The sequence below is a fragment of the Stegodyphus dumicola genome, chromosome 1 (genome assembly GCF_044657685.1).
Source record: "Stegodyphus dumicola isolate Sdum_Otavi_A_Nest chromosome 1, ASM4465768v1".
NCBI lineage: Eukaryota > Metazoa > Arthropoda > Arachnida > Araneae > Eresidae > Stegodyphus > Stegodyphus dumicola.
In genome coordinates, this window is record NC_140768.1 from 192,349,555 (window position 1) to 192,370,617 (window position 21,063).

General features: G+C 33.7%; 1 protein-coding gene across 1 annotated transcript in view; it reads left to right on the plus strand.

Annotated features, from left to right (window-relative positions):
- The first annotated feature begins 7,317 nt into the window (after window positions 1–7,317).
- Window positions 7,318–21,063, plus strand: part of LOC146999428 (uncharacterized) — a 28,683-nt gene continuing 14,937 nt past the window's right edge. The window contains exon 1 of the mRNA XM_085824269.1: window positions 7,318–8,207. Within this exon, the coding sequence (XP_085680395.1) occupies window positions 7,814–8,207 (394 nt within the window). The 5' untranslated portion in view covers window positions 7,318–7,813. The remainder of the gene's footprint in view (window positions 8,208–21,063) is intronic.

The following is a 21,063-nucleotide window of genomic DNA, read 5'->3' on the forward strand; positions in this document are numbered from 1 at the left end:
TAAGAAGTAAGTTTCCTTGCAGAAGTAAGTAATGCTAAACTTACTTTTTTTCTTACCAAAATGTTTTCATTTTTTATTGTCTATACTTGTCTTTGATGAATATTAAAATTAGCTTCGATTTAAAAATATAACTATTAAATAATAAATTTAAAATTTTCTATAATGAAATTCATCATTGCATTTCCATCTCAATAACATAACTTAAAAATAATTTACTTATATTTGAATGTGATACCATCCGTATTTTGCAATAATAAGATTAATATTTTATTTCCTAAGAAATTTATTATCAATATTCACCCATTTCTGTCGTTTTTCGTGCCAAAAACGGTAAAATAACGGATGTCGTAAAAAATACGACGCGCGCGTGCTCATGTAAAAAATTGCCAAGCGCGCGTGCTGGAAGGTTAATAGCCCTCATGGGCCACCGCTTCTTTGGGCTAATTATTAACAAAGGGCGACTATTCTTGCAACAGGTGACTTACCGGGTTATATCCTATAGCAACAGGCAACCTATCCTGTATTTGCCTCTGGCTGTGAATGTGAATCACGTGATACACTTACTTGACTGTAAATTATTAAAGGAATTTTGCTCATCTCGCTATGGTGCCAACGCTCATCGGACCATTTAATATCTATGGAGTCGTCTTAAACAAATAATTGTATGGAATATGACAGAAATTACTTCGCGATACTGCCCGTCACCTTGCTGAATAGTGGTGGCAATCTGTCAACAATGGGATAAATTTCTGGCCACACACTTTGAAACATCAGGACAGGGTTAATGTGAGTGAAAAATAAGAATATAAACCATATTAAACTTTAAAAAAAGACCTTTTAGGCGACCGTTAAAATCTAAACCCTTTCAAATTTATTTTTCTTTATTTACTTTTTTTTAAAGTAATTAAAGTTGTATATCTTAAAAAGTATTTTAGTTCTTTTATTGCTATATTTGCCAACAGTTTTATTTCATATATATTTTTATTCAGTTTAATTTTATCTCAGAATTCGTGTCAACATGTATACTTAAATTTTCTACTTCATATACAGATGTAACTTAATTTGTGTGAGTTAGTGTCGTTTTATATCTGATCATAGTAGTAAAATGGCCACTATTGACAATCTTAATATAAAAGAGCTTCAACTGAACGAATGCTAAAGAGGACCGTTTGAACTGCATTTTAAATATATTTAAAGTACACTGACGACCATCGAAGGATGATAAGTTCTCTTCAAAAGCACATCAGTTAATTCTTCTGGTAATGTTGTGTAATTTAATATAATAATCTGGTAATGCAATAATCCTTCTGGTAATGTAAAAAATTTTTTTGTATGTGTAATTTCTTTGTAGTTGTCTATATTATGTGCTGCTACTTTTTCTGTGGTTTAATACGGTAATCTTATCAATTTCTTTAGTTTTGGTCATGTTTCACGGGTGATAGGTTACCAGACGTACGATCAGTCAAGATTAGCAAAGGGCGATTATTGTTTTTAAATCGCTCAATTTGTTACACAATAATTAGGTTAATTAAATCAGAAAGATAAGTTGGAAAGACTTCGGATTTTCGGGATAGGTGTAGAAACATTAGGGTTTTTTTTTTGGGGGGGGGAAGCAGGCAAGATGAAAAATCAGCAACGCCTTCGTCGGAAATCGAACTGCGGACCTCTGGAATACGCGCCCAGCGTGCAGACTACCATACCACGAAGGCGGGAGAAATACCTTACATAGGAAGCGTGAAAAATCCCCCGTGTCTTCGCCAGGTTCCGAACACCACGAATCCAGTCAATAACTATACCTCCTAACCATTTGTAAGGCAACAGCAAGCACGGGAGGGATATTCCTCGCAGTCTTCCTCATTTAAAGAAGCACGAAACCCAGAAGTGACAATTTATCATCGTCCACTATATTTTAATACCGGCTACGATGTAGGGAATACTAGGATATCCAGAACAGGCGCTTGAGTATCAAACATGCCCTCCCCAGATTCGAAGTACGGTTTTTCTAATTCTTAGCTGGCTGTTCTAATTGTTAGCCTTCAAGTTCTAATTGCTATTTGTTACTAACTGCTAGTTGGGAGCACTTTCAGAAATAGCTGTTTACGGTATGACGTGAGAAAGAAATCATAGATCAAATTTTTTTCTCAATGACGGCAAGTAAGAGGCATGAATAATACATGCATGGTAACATGAAGCAATTAAAGCTCAAAATTTATGGAAGGATTTTGGTAAGAACCGTTGAATATCAAAACTGAGAAAATTAACGCAACCGACCTGCAGTGAGGTCTGGTTGAATTTCAGCATTACGTATTCCAGTGTGCGTTGTTTATTTTCATGGATGGAGCTTCATTTTTATATGAAGGAGAAACTGGTAAACATTACAAACGCTAGCGCGGAAAGAAATTCAATGACCGGGTTCTAAAAGTGATTCGGAATTTGAAGGTCTTGTAGCAGAGTGACAAAAGCCATAGCGAAAATGCAAGTCCAGATAAACAAACTCTTCTCTTTTCACTAGTCGGTAGATCTCGCCGGAAACCGCTTGTTGTTCCTCTTCCTGCTCCTCATCAATCGGCGGACTGTGCCCAACCCTCTCTTGCGGGGGTCCGATTCTTGATGACAGCTTTAAGAATGTCGGTATTATATGCAGGGATAGCAGCGACTGGTGACGACAGCAATACGGCTGCGGTACTAACAAAGCGGTTGGAAAGTTTCACAAGGACTACTGCAAAAGGATATCGACACCTAACACAGGCTCAATCATGATTGCGATATCAGAAAATTTTATAGAGCTGCCGGCATGAAGATGCTGTCACTTTTAGGAAATATCAATTTTGATATCAGAAACCTTTTCGGTGGAAGTCTTTCAAATATTTTTAATTCTTTATTTTTACATTAACTGCTTTGCATTTATCATTCACACACCTTGGCGAGTGTTACTATTGGACTAAACCTATAAAGATCGTTATCTTGCACGCGGCCTAATAAATAACTAACTGCTGCCATTCATCAAGCTGTAGCATCCTTAATTTGTCTTTAAAATTTAGTCAGTTTGAAACTGCTTAATAAATTGAACGATTTAAAAACAATAGTCTCATTACTTGATTTTTTGCAAGGAATTAAAACAAATTACTTATCTATATAATGGGTGTAACTTAAAATGCATTTAAATTACAAAAAAAACTTCATAATAACAGCTGAATCTTCATAATAACAGACATTTGTTAACACTAACGTCAAGTGTTACACAGCTGACGTTAATTAAATAATTACTCTAAACCCAACGATGCTATAACCTTCGTTGGGTTTAGAGTAATTAGTTATGTTGGAGACGGCAGCTGCAGACAGACGATTACGTAACGGCTGCGCGAAGTCCACAGAAGGAGCGCCGCATTTGATTGGACTATTTTTTATTATTCTCATTTTTTTAATGCACTTGATAGAGTAATGTAACGTTTACAGCTTGTGTGAGATATCCATATTAAATCTTTATATTAATAATCCCTGCTGTGATTATTTAATTTGTAACCTGCACGTTGTAGCCCTCAGAGTTGCAACAAGTTAGTTAAATGTTTATGGCAAAGCAACTCGAAAGTTGTCTGTCTAAGAGAAGGGATGCCTTTGGGGAGATCTTCTGAAGTAAACTGAATCGTATCCACGTTACATCTAAGAAAACCACGAAAACGCCCTTGCAGCCACTTCCGCTCCCTGGGATTTGAACCTGGGTCGAACTACCAATATTTAGAAACTTTTACCACTCTCCCGCTGGTGTCCTTCATAATTTTTATATGAATGATACTTCTGTTGTATTCAACTTCATGCTTAAGATGGCCGTAACTTTCACAAAGGTTCCGGGTGTTTACGCATAAGGTATTTTCGATTGCCTTAGTATTCACAATATCCACTTAAACATTCCAGTTCCTTAACGGCACTGGCATTTTTATACTGACTATTCCCCCGTAACAAAAACATATCTTCATAAAATAGCACACAGGATTGACACTGCGTAGCCTTTCTGCCAGGTCACGATCGACAGTGTACTCTTAAAATTACTCAAATTATACTATTATCAATTGTACTATTATCTCAAAATTTTCCATACTAATTCCTTCATATCGAGAATGCAAATGATTAAATTTTCAAGATTAAGGATTGTTAACTTCGGTTGCAACCCATGTTTCTACTGCGCAGCTAACATTGTATTAAACAGGAAACTATTGCAAATAGTTTATCTTTACTCGTTATCTTGCATCTTCCTAGAGACATAACCAATAAAGCCGTTATGGTGTTGTCAAAGACTACGATGTTTTCATAGACCAATGAACGACTTCGAACGTGGTCGCACAGCAGGGATGTGTAATGGACACGGCTGGTGCAGAGATGCTGGCATAGTGGAATAGTGAAAGTTCAGTTATATTCTTGTTTTTATTCAATTATTTATTCCGAATAATTAAACACTATCTGAATTAAAAAAAAAAGCAGGTTTTGAAAAAGATGATCGATAGTATATGTCAAAAAAATAATAATAATAAGTTCACTAATATCTAGTAACTGATTGAAGTGTCTTGTATGCAAATGTAGGAAAATAACACTTCTCTGACCCCAATAGCATCAATATTTTATTCCTTACAACGTTATATATACTTATTCATAATATTTGTTTACATTTTACATGCGCATTAAATCGCATGATAGAATATCGACCTTTGTTTTTTGCCGAGACAAGAAAAAGTATTGCTTTTCCGCTTTAACTAAATTAGAAACTTGACGGAACTGAAGCAACACTACACTGATATTTGCAAACAAAATTGAAAATAAATAAATAAATAAAACAATAAAAAAATATGAACGCTTTCAGATTTCAGAAGGGCGTTTTTTTAACGTTTTATGTGTTACTTTTATTTATTAAATATCATGTTTTTAGCATTTAAACCATAAACTTCAATTCAACCGCAATATTGTACAATAATTTAAAAAGAGCATATCTTTAGAATTTCCGGTTCACAATCTTGCGCTGGAGATAATTTTTTTTTTTTTTTTTTTTTCCATATAGTGTTGCCATTGCTTGCTTTGAAATCGTTGAGTTTGTTAATAAAAAATTCGGTAAAGTTTTACATAAATAAATAGATATTAAAACAAATTCAAAATTCGGGCTTCCAAGTACCCATGTTCGGTTGGAGGACACCGTTATTCAGAATTTGATAGCTCTAGGTACTATTGTTTTTTCACAGTGTAAGGAACATTCATGCAGATTCTTCATTATTTAGTTTTTTACTTCCTTGTACGAAGTAAAAAGGAAGTATTGTAATTGCGAAAAGTTTCAGGCAGCATATTTCAACGAAAATATCCATTTTGACCGCTATCGATTGCAATTCAACGATGTTTTTGCGTAACATCTGTATGTAAGGACAGAATAAAAGACTCTTTTCCTCCAAAAAAAAATTATAAAACTACTTTAAAATGAATTCTGAAGAGAATTTTTCGTGGCATTTGTACGAACGAACGTATGTACGTATCACGCATAACTCAAAAACGAGTAGCCTCAGAATGTTGAAATTTTGTAAGGACTGCTATAACATGTAGATGTGCACTTCGTATTTTGGTTGCAATCGGCTGCACTAAACGTATATAAATCCACTCTGCTACTCGGTTCAGTGATCTCAGTTTCTTTACTCTTGTCAATTGTACATTTTTTGTTTTAAAAATGATTGAAATATGTTGTTCTTATCTTCCGGTTAAGGTTTTTATGCCTTTCGTAAATCTGGAAGCAATATTTGTACAATTATCAACAATTTAAAAGCTGTTTAAGTGCGGTTAAGTTTTAAATAACATGCCGAACATATTTGTTTACATTTGAAACAGCAGAATAGTAGATTTGTTGCCAATCTAGAGAAACTAAGATTCGCAACAACAAAGACTTCGCTACTTCATTTATTATTGCGAATTAAATCATGCTTAATCCTTTCTGGAATTTTTTCGAGGAAATAAGTGTTTAAGATTTACTTCGTAATTTTTAATACAGATATTTTGAGTTATGTATTTTTGTCTTGTCGCGAAGTGAGAACTGAATGAATTGAATGAGAAATACTAAATCGTCTGTGAAAAATGTTTCTTTTTTGTTTTGTTTTCTTAATTTCTTTTATACATGGTTCTAGCTTTATTATAGTATTTGAATAGAACATGTGGCAACGATTAGATAATTCTTCAAACGATATAAATTTTGTGCATTCTGAGTTATAATATGAACGAAATATTAAGTAAACGTAGAGCCAGAGTGTCGCTATGGTAAACAAATATAGTGAATGTTAAAGAGTGCATTTATTGTATTGTGGTTTATGCGCTGTCGGCGAAGTAGATTTAATTCAATCCAATAAGTTTAAATGAAATGCAAGAAAAAATGCGTATAATTTAGTATTCCGTACAAGGAATGTGGTGTACACATAAAATATTTTTAAAATATATATGTAATAGTGTCATCGATGCGTTAGAATCTTGGGGATCTAACGGGTACAGTGCTGCCTTATTATCTAAACTACTAGAAGTTTTTATTTATTTATTTATTATTTAGTCTTATGGCTTTTATTGCATTTCTTAATTTGATCAAGTTATTTATAGTTTATTTCAAGTTACTACTTAAATTTAGCATAGAATCATTGTCTATCAAAAATCAGGAATTCTGAATGATGTACATGGTAAATCTGGAGATCATGAATAATTTTTCAAAGTATAGATTTTAGGGGTACTCTGACAATGCTGAGTGTAATAATAATATTAACATTAACCAGGCTTGTATTTTTTTAATTTTTAATGGTTCTTGAATCCTGTATTTTTAAATTTTTTATTTTCTTCAAGTTACTAGATTGTAATTTTAAGATTTCAGATCTTTTCATTAATTGGTTAAGAAACACTGAAGATAAGACCGAAAACTGAATTTAAAAATTATACGCCAATACCAGTTGCAATCACCCGCTCACTGCTCCCTCCATGGAATTTATTCTGGCATTTTTCATCACCATGCTCATTGTGGAATTACATCAGGTTTACAGGGAAGTACTGCGAATGCAGTAGACCCCCTGTATAATTTCTTCTGTATCAAAGTATCAATATAAGTATCAATCAAAGTAAGTTCCTATCAGTCTCTACATATACTGCGCGAAAGGCGACAAAAGAGCGATAAATTTGCCAATATTGGAGCAGGGCGTAATATTAGGAAGTGAAACGATCGTATTTTTCTTTTTTCCTTTTTCTTGTCCTTGACGAGGTTACGCGCGCGAAAATCCACGTGGGCTCGAGAGTAGACGTATTTTACCGCCAAAACTTCTGCTCCAATGGACGTGACTGTTGACGATTTGAAGCGCTGTTGCTATTGGTCAGAATTTATCGCGCGCTTTCGTCTTTGCAAATGACGCCACGCTTGTTAGTTGGCTCTTTCCGTGGTTGTGCGTAATCCTCGTGTTGTAACTTGTTAGAAGAATTACGAAAATTCTGAATTGGAATTACCAAAAATCGGTGTCTTGTGTGATTATTCCTGTCAATGCAGATAACATTTACAGAATTAGATGTGCTATGCAGTGACTGCTTTTCAGTGAGACGCTCGTGATATGCATAGGTAGTCCGATTTCTCTGTGCTGTTAGAGATCTGTATTCTGCTAAATTCTTTATTCTAATAATTCTGTAAAAGCGAACTGCAAAGTGCACCGTATCGTTGTTTGAGAGTGATGGAGTGTATGGTGTGAAACTGTATTAAATTACGTTTGTGGTAGATCTTCGTTTACTAGAATTTTTTTTACTTTTAAATTACGTTTCTGTTTTGTGAACTATGGTATCGAATCTTGCAATCGATCACGAACTCATGATGTACTTTCAACAGAAATTGCTGGACATGCCTTTGCCCTCTCCAACCAGTACTCGGCGAAATTTATTCGGTTCATACGATTCTTCATGTGTCACCAAACTCTTGGAGCAGCACGTGGTTGAAATGGCGGAACGCGCTAGCAGAGTATGGAATTTCGACTTCTTGACAGAGTCACCGCTGTCTGGGGGCAGATTCGTCTGGGAAGCGGTTCGCAGTTGCGATGTTCCCAGTTCCTACACGGACTGTAGTGACAGAAGCTTACGCGGTGAGACGGAGAATAGAGATCTGAAATCAGAAACTCCTCAGAAGTGTTCAAAAACCTATAGAACGAAAAAGTTATTGCAGCGGAGTATTAAAGGTAAGCAGAATTTGTTTTGTTCTGTTTAATTATGGCTAAAGCTGGTTGCACGCACTGAACGTATTATTTACTAATTTAATTTAAGAGTTAAGCTTCGGTTCTAATCAAGTTTCCTTTGGGGGCCCTCGGATAGGTAAACATCTAGAGCAGGGATTCTCACCCTTTTTCTTGCATCCCTTTTAAAAGAATTGTTTTTTTGTTTTTTGTTTTGTTGACCTCTTTATATTTTTCTGTAATATACAGCATACAAAATAATCGTAAAACCAATAATTATGTATGTATAACATAAAGATAACACTAGGATTAAGAATATATACAGAAGTTTTGAAAAAATCGATTATTAGATTTTATAATTTTTTGTATTGTATTTTCCCCTATAGTAAACTTACTATTGTATCAGTTTTTATTTTGGGATATATCTCTCAGGTGACTTTTAAGTTCCAAAACTTAGCGCACTCATATATTCCGAATAAAACTTGTGCTTGAATATCCTTTTTCAATGGAGTCAACTTTTCTTGTATCCTAATACCAAGATCATATATACATATCCTGTTCAGTCATTCTGTGAACCATGCTGGAACACTAAAATTTTCAATGTCTTGAAGGCAAACATTATTATTATAATTTTTTAATTTTGCAAGTAGTTTGTATATAACAATATATCTTCTGAAGATGTATGCAATCTCATTAAGTTGTCAAAATAGTGGAATTCTTTTTAATTTACCGTCAATATAAGCAAGTCAGCTGTAGGAAAAAGAAATTGAGAATTAAATATATTATTGAATTTTAAAATGTATTAATTGAATTTAGTGTATTTTTTCTCTTACATATATTTTATTTACTTCTTCTTTACTATATGATATAGCAGTATATCTATAAATTTTATTAGTATTTTTTTTTTATGGGGGCTAATCAAAATGGGATCTTGCTTATGCCTGTCAGTTGCTGGGGCATAATCGACTATGAACTTTCCAAATATCTTTGACCCCCCTCCCTTTAAAATTTAACCAAATCACAAAATGTCGATACCAACTCTGTTGAAAACCCATTTTCTAGAGGTTAAAGGTTTTAAAAGGGAAAAAGTTATATATGCTGTTTAACTCATAACTTGAAAACCTGGCAATGTTATCAAGCATTTTATTTTGAGGAGATTTGTTTATAGAAATAATTATTAGCATTAACCAACCAGTTCTTTGATAATATCACTTCCCATGCATTATATGCTAATAAAATATACCATAAAAGAGGAAATACAATTATATAAAATGCCTTTGTGATTGATGCATATAAAGGGCTTTCTAAATGAAGGTAAATGAAAGACATAAAATGTTACCTTTTCAGCAAGCTTTACCAATTAGTAGATTTTCAATCAAAGCATTATACTTCTGTCTGCAAAACAATCAGAAATTCCTTCTTATCTTTTTAACTCTCAGATTTAGTCCTGATGTTCTAGAAAATTTCTTCAGTCAAGATTCAGAGATCACAGAGAGAAATTCTTATTGAGAGAGATTGTACTTGTGATCATCCAGCTAATATAGAAATTACCAACTGATATAAAGTTATTTGGAGTTGGAAAATCTCTTGGTAAATTTAGTAAAAATCAAAATTTAGGATGTGAAAAGCCTCATAAATACAAATTTCTTTCTACACAAGTATTTTTATGCATCTTTTTTAAAAATAAGTATAAAAAAGAATAATTATAAATAGAACCGTTGAAAAACAGTTCTATTTAAAATTGAATTGAACGTTGAGAAAGAATAATTATAAATAGAACCCGAACAATTTATTGTAAGTGTGAACAGTTTTAACCGCTTCCCTTACAAATTTTTTTGAAAAAAAATTGCAAAAAATCATCACATTTTTTTATTTTATTATTAAATACAACAAAATGAAACAAATCAAAGTATGTAGGTTTTAAGTTGAATTTTTAATTTTTTGAAGGTGTAAAAGCATTTATTTTTAATATTAGTTTTCTATTCCGAGTTACCTCGGGCAAACGAAAAAAAGTTAAATATTAATCTTTGTGTGATAGTTTCTGAAACAAGGGACAGCACAGAGTGGTGGTACCTGATGTTCTACACTGGTATCTGGTCTCTTTTTCTTACTGGCTTATCGCTGGAATCTCTTTCACGGGAGCACAGAGTATACTATCTTGTTGGATTGGATTTTTTTTTTCCTTTTTTTGATTTTTTTCCCAACTTTTTCATAATCACTATCTGAAAAATCATCGTTTTCTCTATCTTCATCATCGCCATTATTTTATTTTTTTCCAACACATGCATCTTTCTTTATACATTACTAATCCACAAGCCAACGTATACTATACAATGGGGAAACACACGACTGACCATTCCCTCCATAAGAACCATTTGGCAAACTGCCAATCAAAGCTAAATATTTCCTTTCATTTCCTCCAGACTGAGTAAAACCGTGATAAAAGAAATCATACTAACAAATTCTGCTTCGCCCGAGTTTTCTTGGGATAATAATTAACTGCAATGTAAACGAACCCGAGATAACTCGGGATAATCAGGCAAGCAGTTGAAGTGTTTCACAGCTCAATATCCTATCAACTGTCTGCAATATCTTATTTATTTTTAATTCAATGGATACATCTCACCATCAATTTAAAAAGATTTGCCTTTTCTTTAGTCGAAAAGAAAATGACAAAGCTTTGGATTAGTGTGCTAATAACAAAGCAGTGAACTGGGTAATAATAATAATGAGACCTTATGTGTCTTAGAAGAGTAGATAAAAGTCATTTGCAAATTGAAAAGAATTTTCAACAAATTTCATAGCTACGATGTCTCAGATTTTAGCAAAATAAATTGATTTGAAGTACAAAACAATTCTAGTCGGTAATATATATATGACCTGTAATAAGTCAGAGAAATATTAATATTTCACATGAACATTTCAGAGAAAAAAGATGAAAATAACTTAAAAACATTCAATTCAGGTAAGTTATATAGGTGAAATTTTTGCATTAAATTTAAACTTTTGTTTGTTATTTTTTTATCCAATTCAAGCAAAATAGTCAAATAGTTTAGCTGAAGCATTAGCATATAAAGGTTTAAGATTTAATTAATATTTTTGTATTTTTAAAATGCTTTCACAATTAAGGAAAAAGCAGTTGCTTTGGAATAGACTTACTAGTGAAGTCACATCATCATACACTTTTTCTTGCGGGGAGATTTTCGGTTGGGTGGCTCACTGGATATTTAAAATGAGGTTCACAAAACAAATTTAGAAAATTAAATATGCAAATGTGACATAACTTACAAGTTAAAATACATTTGGATTTTCACAATTTAAAGAAAGGCTGCAACTAAAAGAAAACAGGTTCTGATAGGTTAAAAAAATTGTAACATTTTTATTTCTTCCAGTAGAATACAATAAAACCATAATATTGTTTACAATGTATCTTATTAATTAACAATATTAATATAATATTGTTTACAATGAACACTGATTACTAAGTAGTCGAAGTTCAATGTTTGTAAATAAAATCCACTCATCTTTCTTTGAGGCAAGCAAATCAATAGCGTTTTCGTTGAATTTAGGTATGTTATTTATCATGCTTTTTTCAATTCAAAGGACGGCTGGAGCGCTTAGTCTGTCCTTACTTGTGGTGCTGCTTAAAAATTTCTTAATTCGAATTGAGAAGCATCTCTGGTTAATGTTTGGATTATGGTAACTTGGCGAAAATTTGGCGACCAACCCTGCTACAGCAACCTGCTAGTTTTTTTTTTTTTTTTTTTGGACACCATTTTGTTTTCACGAAGTAAAGTTTTTTTTTTTTTTTTTTTTTTTTTCCCTCAGCATTTTTTCCCAACAGTCTGCTAGCCGAATTACGTTTATTCTAGAACTTTTATGGAACAAAAGTGCTTAATCATGACGAAGATTAGGTGCGAAATTGGGAGAAAGTGCAGAATCGCCCACTGCTTGTTTTTAAGAATCGCACGGTTGATCTTTATATTATGGTAACTTGGCGATTTTTTGGCAAAAATTTGGTAACCAACTCTCCTACAGCAACCCTCTACTTTTTTTCCCCGCCGCCATTTTGTCTTCACGAAGTAAAGACATGTTTCTTTTCTTTTTATCTACTGAACGCTTCTTCCAACAATCTACTAGCCGAATTACACTTATGCTAGAAATTTTATCAAACAAAACTGCTTAATCATGAGAAATATTCACTGCAAAATTGGGAAAAAGTGCACAATACCATACTCCTTACGCGTTTTTCAAAATAACACATACACAGTAACCATGTACACGCCGACTTATTTTTACTTAAAAAAACATCCCAGAATTGCACAAAAATGGCGGCACAGCTTTAGTATAGCCCACCTGGAATTTTAAACAAAAAAATATCACCAAGAGCGGCGATAAATGATATGATCTGGTAACCCATACTATTCGCCAAACGCAATGTAAACAAGAGGATGGAATTACGGTTACAGCTAATTTAGTAGTCAGTTACATTTATTCAATTTCAATACAAATTACCGACATATCCATTTACTCAAAGTTTAATGCACGTGCCTTCTATTCTTACTTTTCCGGTATAGATTTCTCTTAAAATTTGTCTCACGCTGCGTTGCAGGAGGAAATACAACATTTTAAATTAGAATTCTACTAAAATTAATATCTAAATACACAATTCGTAACACTGTTATTGGCGATTGTTTAACGCTCAGATACCGTGAATACTATTTTGTATATATATTTTTGGCTACTTGAGGTGATATTTTTGCGTTTAGTTATTGCTTGCTCTAAAACTGCTGTTAGTGATGTTGCAATTAAATATCAGGAGATTATAAAGGAAAATTTAAGGTGGGAGTTTTCAAACAAGCGTAAAATTTTGGAAACAGATATTTTATGTATGAATTAACAATAGAGTATGAACGTTTTAGAGGATTTTTGATGGATTATCGATTATTGAAGGATAACGTTTTCTGTGAAAAATGTAAGATACCATGCTGGTTAGTTAGTCAGGAAAAGTCATCGAATGGTAGTATTTGCAAGAAATGTACGGCTGAGAAATCAATTAGGCTAAGATCTTGATTCGCCTATAGTAAACTCAATTTTTCTAGAAACTTTTTTTTTTTTTTCCAACGCGAGTCAATGGAGTTGCTTATGTGCGAATTTCTGCTATTCTCCAATTTCTTTCAAGTGAAAGCAGATTTCTTAGTATATGAGCAATGCAGAGTCTATTCAATTTCTGATTTTTAAGTAAAAAGAGATCGCTATATACATGGGCAAAGCCAATGCAGTGCGCAATGCCGAGGTTGTGCGCGGTACCTAGTTTGTGCAATTCTAGGATGTTTTTTTAAGTGGAAATAGATTGATGTGTACATGGGCAGAGCCAATGTAGTGCGCTATCCTGATGTTGTGCGCGGTGCCTAGTTTGTGCAGTTCTAGGATGTTTTTTAAGTGAAAATAGATCGATGTGTACATGGGCAGAGCCAATGTAGTGCGCAATGCCGAGGTTGTGTGCGGTGCCTAGTTTGTGCAATTCTAGGATGTTTTTTTTAAGTGAAAATAGATCGATCTGTACATGGGCAGAGCCAATGTAGTGCGCAATGCCGAGGTTGTGCGCGGTGCCTAGTTTGCGCAATTCTAGGATGTTTTTTAAGTGAAAATAGATCGATGTGTACATGGGCAAAGCCAATGTAGTGTGCAATGCCGAGGTTGTGCAATTCTAGGATGTTTTTTAAGTGAAAATAGATCAATGTGTATATGGGCAAAGCCAATATAGTGCGCAATGCCGAGGTTGTGCGCGGTGCCTAGTTTGTGCAATTCTGGGATTTTTTTTTATGTGAAAATCGATCGATGTGTACATGGGCAGAGCACTACAGACCAGGCTTCCAGCCTCAGGTATAACCAATCGGAATAGTGCCTGACCTGTAGAAATTATCTACTATCTACTTCCGCCACTGCCAGGGCGAGCCCCGCAAACCAGCGGCATTTACTGAGTCTAAGTCAAAGGTGCCATTGTAACAGCCATTACCGATTCACAGTAATGGCTGTTACAATGGCACCTTTGCAGACGTTGTCTGCTACATGAAAAGATGTAAGTGCTGTACTGAGCTGAGTATTATTCATACGCGCGTGTAATTACAATTGCTCTGATTGTGTAATGTTCCATCGGCAGTAATGGGTTAAGAGCACTGCATGAAATTTAGTACATTGAGTTAGTAAGGTGTCCGGACTTCACTACAAATCGTTATTGGTGAACTTGGCTTAATCTATGCTGCGTATCTGTCCGTGTCACATACTAAAGACATACTGTACATACATACATACATAGCATGATGATATACATAGCATGAAGATTACATACATAGCATGAAGATTATACATAGCACTAAAAATTACACATAGCATTAAAAAAATATACATAGCATCAAACATTATTACTGTTTTGCTCAATGAACAAATTATATAACTTACTATCCGCACAAATATTGTACTCATTAGTAGCTGTGCACACAGAATATTATAAACATTAAATAGGTCCTAGCAGCTACACGTTATTTACATATTACGTAATATATGCGTTTCATAATATGCGCTTACATAATATATAGGATTATAAGATAAATAATTAAATACTCGAATGCAGAACATTGCAAATTTGAATAGGTAAGTAAATGAATGATACTGAGATACATTAATAACGATTAATAGTGAGTAACTAAAGAATAGTATTTAATACTAAAGCTCATAAGTGCATAACAAAGTTCGCAAATAGTACTAAAAGTTTCAAATTTTCTTAATTTAATGCAAAACATACAGCTGTGTTCAGGAATTTTGTGCGGAAATCGAAATGATGCAACTATCTTATAACTATTAATACTAAGTAAGCGCATGATAAATTCTAGATTAGATATGCTTGCTTAGTAGGTTACACGATTTGCAATAAGGCATAATTACATAGCAGTAAAATAATAAAGAATATAGGGAAGTGCTATGGCTGACATGACTTAGTGTGCATTTTGATTACATGACACTTCTTGGTAATATGCAATAAAAACATAAGAGATAAAAATGGCAACATACTGAGATGAATGAGTACTAAGAATGAAGTTTCTGAGTACAGTAAGCAAAGCACAGAATACCATGGTACAATGATTAAACAAGCATGAAATTTTGTACAACTAGCAACACATATTATTGATACGCATACAGGATCTTGCTTACATTACTTATGGCAATGCTTAAATATACATAATATAATACATTCTTAAGATAATTTGCTTATGAAACATACTTATAAGAGTGTCAGTTCATTACTTAATGCTGATGGGAATCCACTTACATATATATACGTTGGATTATGTATTTACTACATTCAATTTAAGTGGAAGGCTTAAGATTACGATTATAATGATTAAATTAATATATTAGACACGTTAATGTGTTGACAACATATACTGTAGTTACAAAATTCAGATTAAAATGAAAGCATATGATATCAATTATAATAATTAAGTTAATACTATAAACACATCGAGGATGATTATTACAGTCAAGTAAAAGTCACATAAAGTGTAGTATTTAAGGTAATATGTTAAATGCATCTAACGAATAGGATAAGTGTATGATGAAAATAATATGGACATAACAGTAGCAAACAGATATTACTTATCTGGTAGCAGGGTTATGCGCTGGGAGGTATTAGGTGACAAATGAAAAGTGTACCCTGCAGAACTTGATGATCTTGTGAAGCTTAAAGCACGCACCCCTCCGTTCTAGTAGCACTTTTGTCCATTCCCTCCAATATCTATCTGAAGGAGGACGCATGTGGTGCGCCTCTGTCAATCTGCATGTAAATGCATAATGGTCTGGCGTTCCGATTAGTCCACATTCACAGAGATCACAGTCCAAATCTGTGTAGGTAATCAGGAAACGGGCCATGCCCAGAGAGGAACGTAGTCAATGAAGATGAGTTGGAGAAGACAAGGTCTGTAACTTTTGGGATAAATTTATACGTCCTTCGACCTGTCCGGGAAGTATCCCATCTCTGCTGCCATTCTGCGTAAAGGTCGCCGCGTGTAATCTTTTTGAGATAAGAGGAAGGCAGAGGTAGAGCATGTTCTGGCAGGAAGATACCCGAAGCCGCTTGTTTTGCCTGTTCATCCGCCAGCTCGTTGCCGACTACACCTGTGTGCGCTGGTACCCAGCTAATGATGGGACGATAATTGAGTGGGAGGTTGACTAATGCCCTTTGTATGTTGAGTACGAAGGGGTCTCGGCTGGCTGGTCCTTCTATGGCGGCTATGCTCGACAGTGAGTCACTATAGATATAGACAGTTTCTTGGTGACCATATGAGAGATCGATTGCTTTTTTAATAGCTAACAATTCAGCTTGGTAGACTGTGTTGTTCGGATTGAGTCTACGTTTCCAGCGGTATTTGATTTCTCCATCGATCATTGTGCATAAGCCGCATCCAGTGCCATCCTTTGTTTTGGAACCATCCATGTAGATGGCTATTGAGTTCTGCCGACAGAGAAGTGTCTGCGTGTATATATTTTCCGCGAGGTTATGCTGGGCTGGGTGGCAGGGATAGTCAAAGATCTTGTGCATATATTACGAGGTATGCAAGTTCCTGTTCCAGAGTTTATAGTCTTTCCCAAGTCGGAGAGTATTGGAGATGGCCGCCTCTCGCTCTGCCATTAAGTCTAGTGGTGGTATCCCTGTTAGGACTTGCAGTGCCGCTGTTGAAGTTGTCCTGTATCCTCTGCTTATTTGCAAAAGGTGTGGGCGTTGGAGTGAGTTAAGTAGGCGCCTCTCTTGTACCGTTAGATGTTTTGCCCAAATGCCGGATCCGTATAAGACTATGGCCTGAGTAACGGTGAGATACCAATGTTTTAGCAGTTTCGATGAAATGCCCCAGGTTGGAGCCGCTGTTCTCTGCATGTAATTTTTAAGACTGTCTGTTTTTATTTTTAGATACTGAAGATACGGAAGCCAGGATAACCTTGAGTCAATGATTAAGCCCAAGTATTTGAGTTGTTTAACTATCTTGATGGGGTTGCCATAAAGTTTGATGGATGGATTCCTTTTGAGAGGTCTTTTGGCGCCTATGTGTGTACATGGGCAAAGCCAATGTAGTGCGCAATGCCGAGGTTGTGCGCGGTGCCTAGTTTGTGCAGTTCTAGGATGTTTTTTAAGTGAAAATAGATAGATGTGTACATGGGCAGAGCCAATGTAGTGCGCAATGCCGAGGTTGTGTGCGGTGCCTAGTTTGTGCAATTCTAGGATGTTTTTTTTAAGTGAAAATAGATCGATGTGTACATGGGCAGAGCCAATGTAGTGCGCAATGCTGAGGTTGTGCAATTCTCTGATATTTTTAAGGTGGAAATAGATGGATGTGTACATGGACACCGAGCTTTGATGTTTTTCGGGCGAATTTCATTGTGTACAAAGGAAAACGAGATAATGTGTGATGACGAGCTGTAATGTAATGTATTTTATATGCAATGTTTAACATATCATTTGTGTATTTTAAATTTGTATTGTTGTTTTAATTATGAATTATATTTAAGACATCATTTTTCATTTAAATTGTATTCTAATGTTTTGGTTTTGATATGTTTATAATTCTTTCCGACTTACGATATATATCGATAGCCCGACGATCTACTCAACAGTAGCAAAACTGTAAACTTTGACCCTATAAGTAACTTTTACCTCATTATTATAATACGTAGTGTTTGCAAACGTAATCGCACTTGATAATATGAGTTCTTTGATAATACAGTGTCTCACAAAAGTGATGGGACACTTGTGCTTTACAAAAGGAAACTGTAATAAAATAAATTAAAAAAACATGTAAAAATTTTTTGTGGGTGTGTTTCATGTTTAAATTTAGTAACAATTTTTACATCACATACATTTTCTCAAAATATTAATTTAATAAAAATACAATCGTTTAGAACGGAGCAAAAAATGGTTCACATAAGTGATGGGACACCATTAGATACTACTACGTACTATGCAACAAAAATCGTCTGAAGTAAGCAATAAAAATATTTTTTTGGGTTTTTATTTTTACTCAAAGCAATTGGCAATAATTTATCGCAATCGTCTGCAGTATTTCTCTCCAGTCTGTTTTGGAATATTTGTGTTTTTTATCTCTGTGCAGCCATGAATGCTAAACGAAAAGAAACTTTGCCTGAAATTCGAAAATTAGTTATTAAGTTGCATATTGAACGTGGAAATTCTATTAGAGAAACTGCTAAAACCGTTAACCTGAGTCATTCAACGGTTTTTAATATCATTAAACGATATAAAAAGAATCATATGATTCAGGATAAAGAAGACCTGGCCGACCATCAAAGCTATCCAATGGACTAAAGCGAATTATCGTTCGAAATATTAAAAAAAATCCAAGAATGAGTGCTCCCAAAGTTGCTGCTGATTTACAAGCATTATATGGAGTAATTGTTAATCCTGAGACTATTAGAAGAGTAATTCGATTTGCTGGATATCACGGTAGAGCAGCCAGGAAAACATTCTTCGTGAATGAAAAGAATAGAAACCTCAGACTGGCTTTCGCAAAATCCAACATAAATAAGAATTCTGATTACTGGAATGAAGTTATATTTGCTGATGAGAGTAAATTTAATATATTTGATTCTGACGGTAAAATCTTGGTGTGGAGAAAACCCAGGAAAGAATTTCGCAAACACACCATTTCTTCAAAACAACAATTAAAATCGGTGCTTCAAGAAGAATGGGGTAAAATCACTCCAGAAATCGCAAAAAAATTAGTCGAATCCATCCCAAGAAGATTAAATCATGTTTTAAAAGTAAAAGGAAATCCAACAAAATATTAAAACCTTTTATAAAGTAAAATTTTTGGATAAATATTTGATGGAAAAGTAAGTGTCCCATCACTTATGTGAGCCATTGTTTGCTCCGTTCTAAACAATTGTATTTTTATTAAATTGATATTTCTAAACAATTGTATTTTTATTAAATTGACCTCAGCATTGCTCACTGCATTGGCTTTTGTAAAGCATAAGTGTCCCATCACTTTTGTGAGACACTGTATGTGTGTGTGTATGTGAAGCATTGCTTAGTGTTCCTAATTTGTAGTATTTATTTCCTTATAATATTTTCTTTCATTGCGAGAAATTAAATTTTTTATTTATTTATGTGTAGAATTCTAGTATGCCTGCCTACAAAGAATATAATGTGATTTAGAAATTTAAGAACCTGTTTTTCATTAATGTGAAGTTTAAAATTTTTAGAAAATAATGAAAATTGTCTACTTACTGGTATATAAGTGATTATGTTGTTACGTAGCAAAACGTTAATTTGTAAATATGATAAAACTGATATGTTCCAGAGTATTAATTAAAAAAAACTTTTTTTTATTTGTATAAATGCTAAAGTTTAAAAATCTTTGAAAATACTGAAGCTGTATGAAATACAAGTATGAGACTGCGACGTTCTTTATCGTTGTAATAACTGGTAGAATTTGCTTACTGTATCATGATAATTTTAAATATAAACAATTTATTATACTTATTTTCAGTTACTCCTAAGCTCAAAAATGTAAATTTAAAGAATTTGATGTTAATTTACAATAATAAACAATTCATTATTTTTTTTAAAGAGAAAATACAATTTACGCGTAGCATGGAGAATACATTGTGACGTCACACCAAATTATTTATTAAAGGTGAAATAGCTAAAGGTTTCCGGTATTGTTTTTAAAATTACATCCTTTTAACCTTAATCATTTTTATTAATCATTTCTTAATATTTCTTTCTCTTAAAACCGTGTATAATAGTCATAAACTTATTTCTATTATCCATGATTTCTGGTGAAATCAAGATGGCCACCATTTTTTTTAAACACGGAGTTTCGTCGAAAATCTGGATGGCAACCATTTTTCAAAACAACGTATTTCATGTGCTTTGGCGCCAAACCAAATTCGCCAAACTTTGAAGGTGGGCTATACTAAAGCTGTTCCAAAATGGCATTGCGCACACTCTTCACTATATCCATGTACACTGCTTTTTTCTTATAAATTAGAAAATTTCATGAAAATGCATGACAATTTTCTCAATCTTTAAACCCGGTAAAAAGAACATATATGAAATTACCTGATCGCGAAAAAGTATTTACCCTTTCCAAATATGAACATTTCCACATATAAAATAAATAAAATATCCAAAAACTTTTACCTCTAAATCATCTATTATATTATAAACGTCACCAACAAATTCATACCGCAACCATTACAAATACTTAGTGTCAGATATTTAAATGATTTCCATGCACGTTTACTTCAACTAAAACGTATACCAAATTCCTACAAACATAAAATTCACAAAATAACTATCATTTCATTAAAATATAATTAAATTCAAAAACACTAGTTAAAATATAAATGAGCACATACATTAAATTAATAAAAATTACCTTACAATCCTAATTACTTTAAACTAAATCATTGCTAATAACAATTTTCCCAATAATACCAAATTCCTTTCCACCTTACATTTAGAACAATGCATAAAAATAATATCCTCAAATAATTAAAAATACTAACTTACCTAATCTTCTTCAGAATCTTGATTACGTGGCGGATACACTTTTCTAATTGATTCAATAAAATTATTGAAAGATTTTTTCTGCGAATTTTTCCTCCATGCTTCCTCCGCTAAATGAAAAGCAAACTTCTCTTTATCACAATGCCTAAATACCCATTTCGAATTCACTTTAGTTAGGGGCATGGGATCCAAAAATTAACCAACACTGTTTCACACAACACAGAATAAAGCTAAATACAAAATTTCCAGATTTTTTCCCGATTTCCCCCCTTTTCCGAT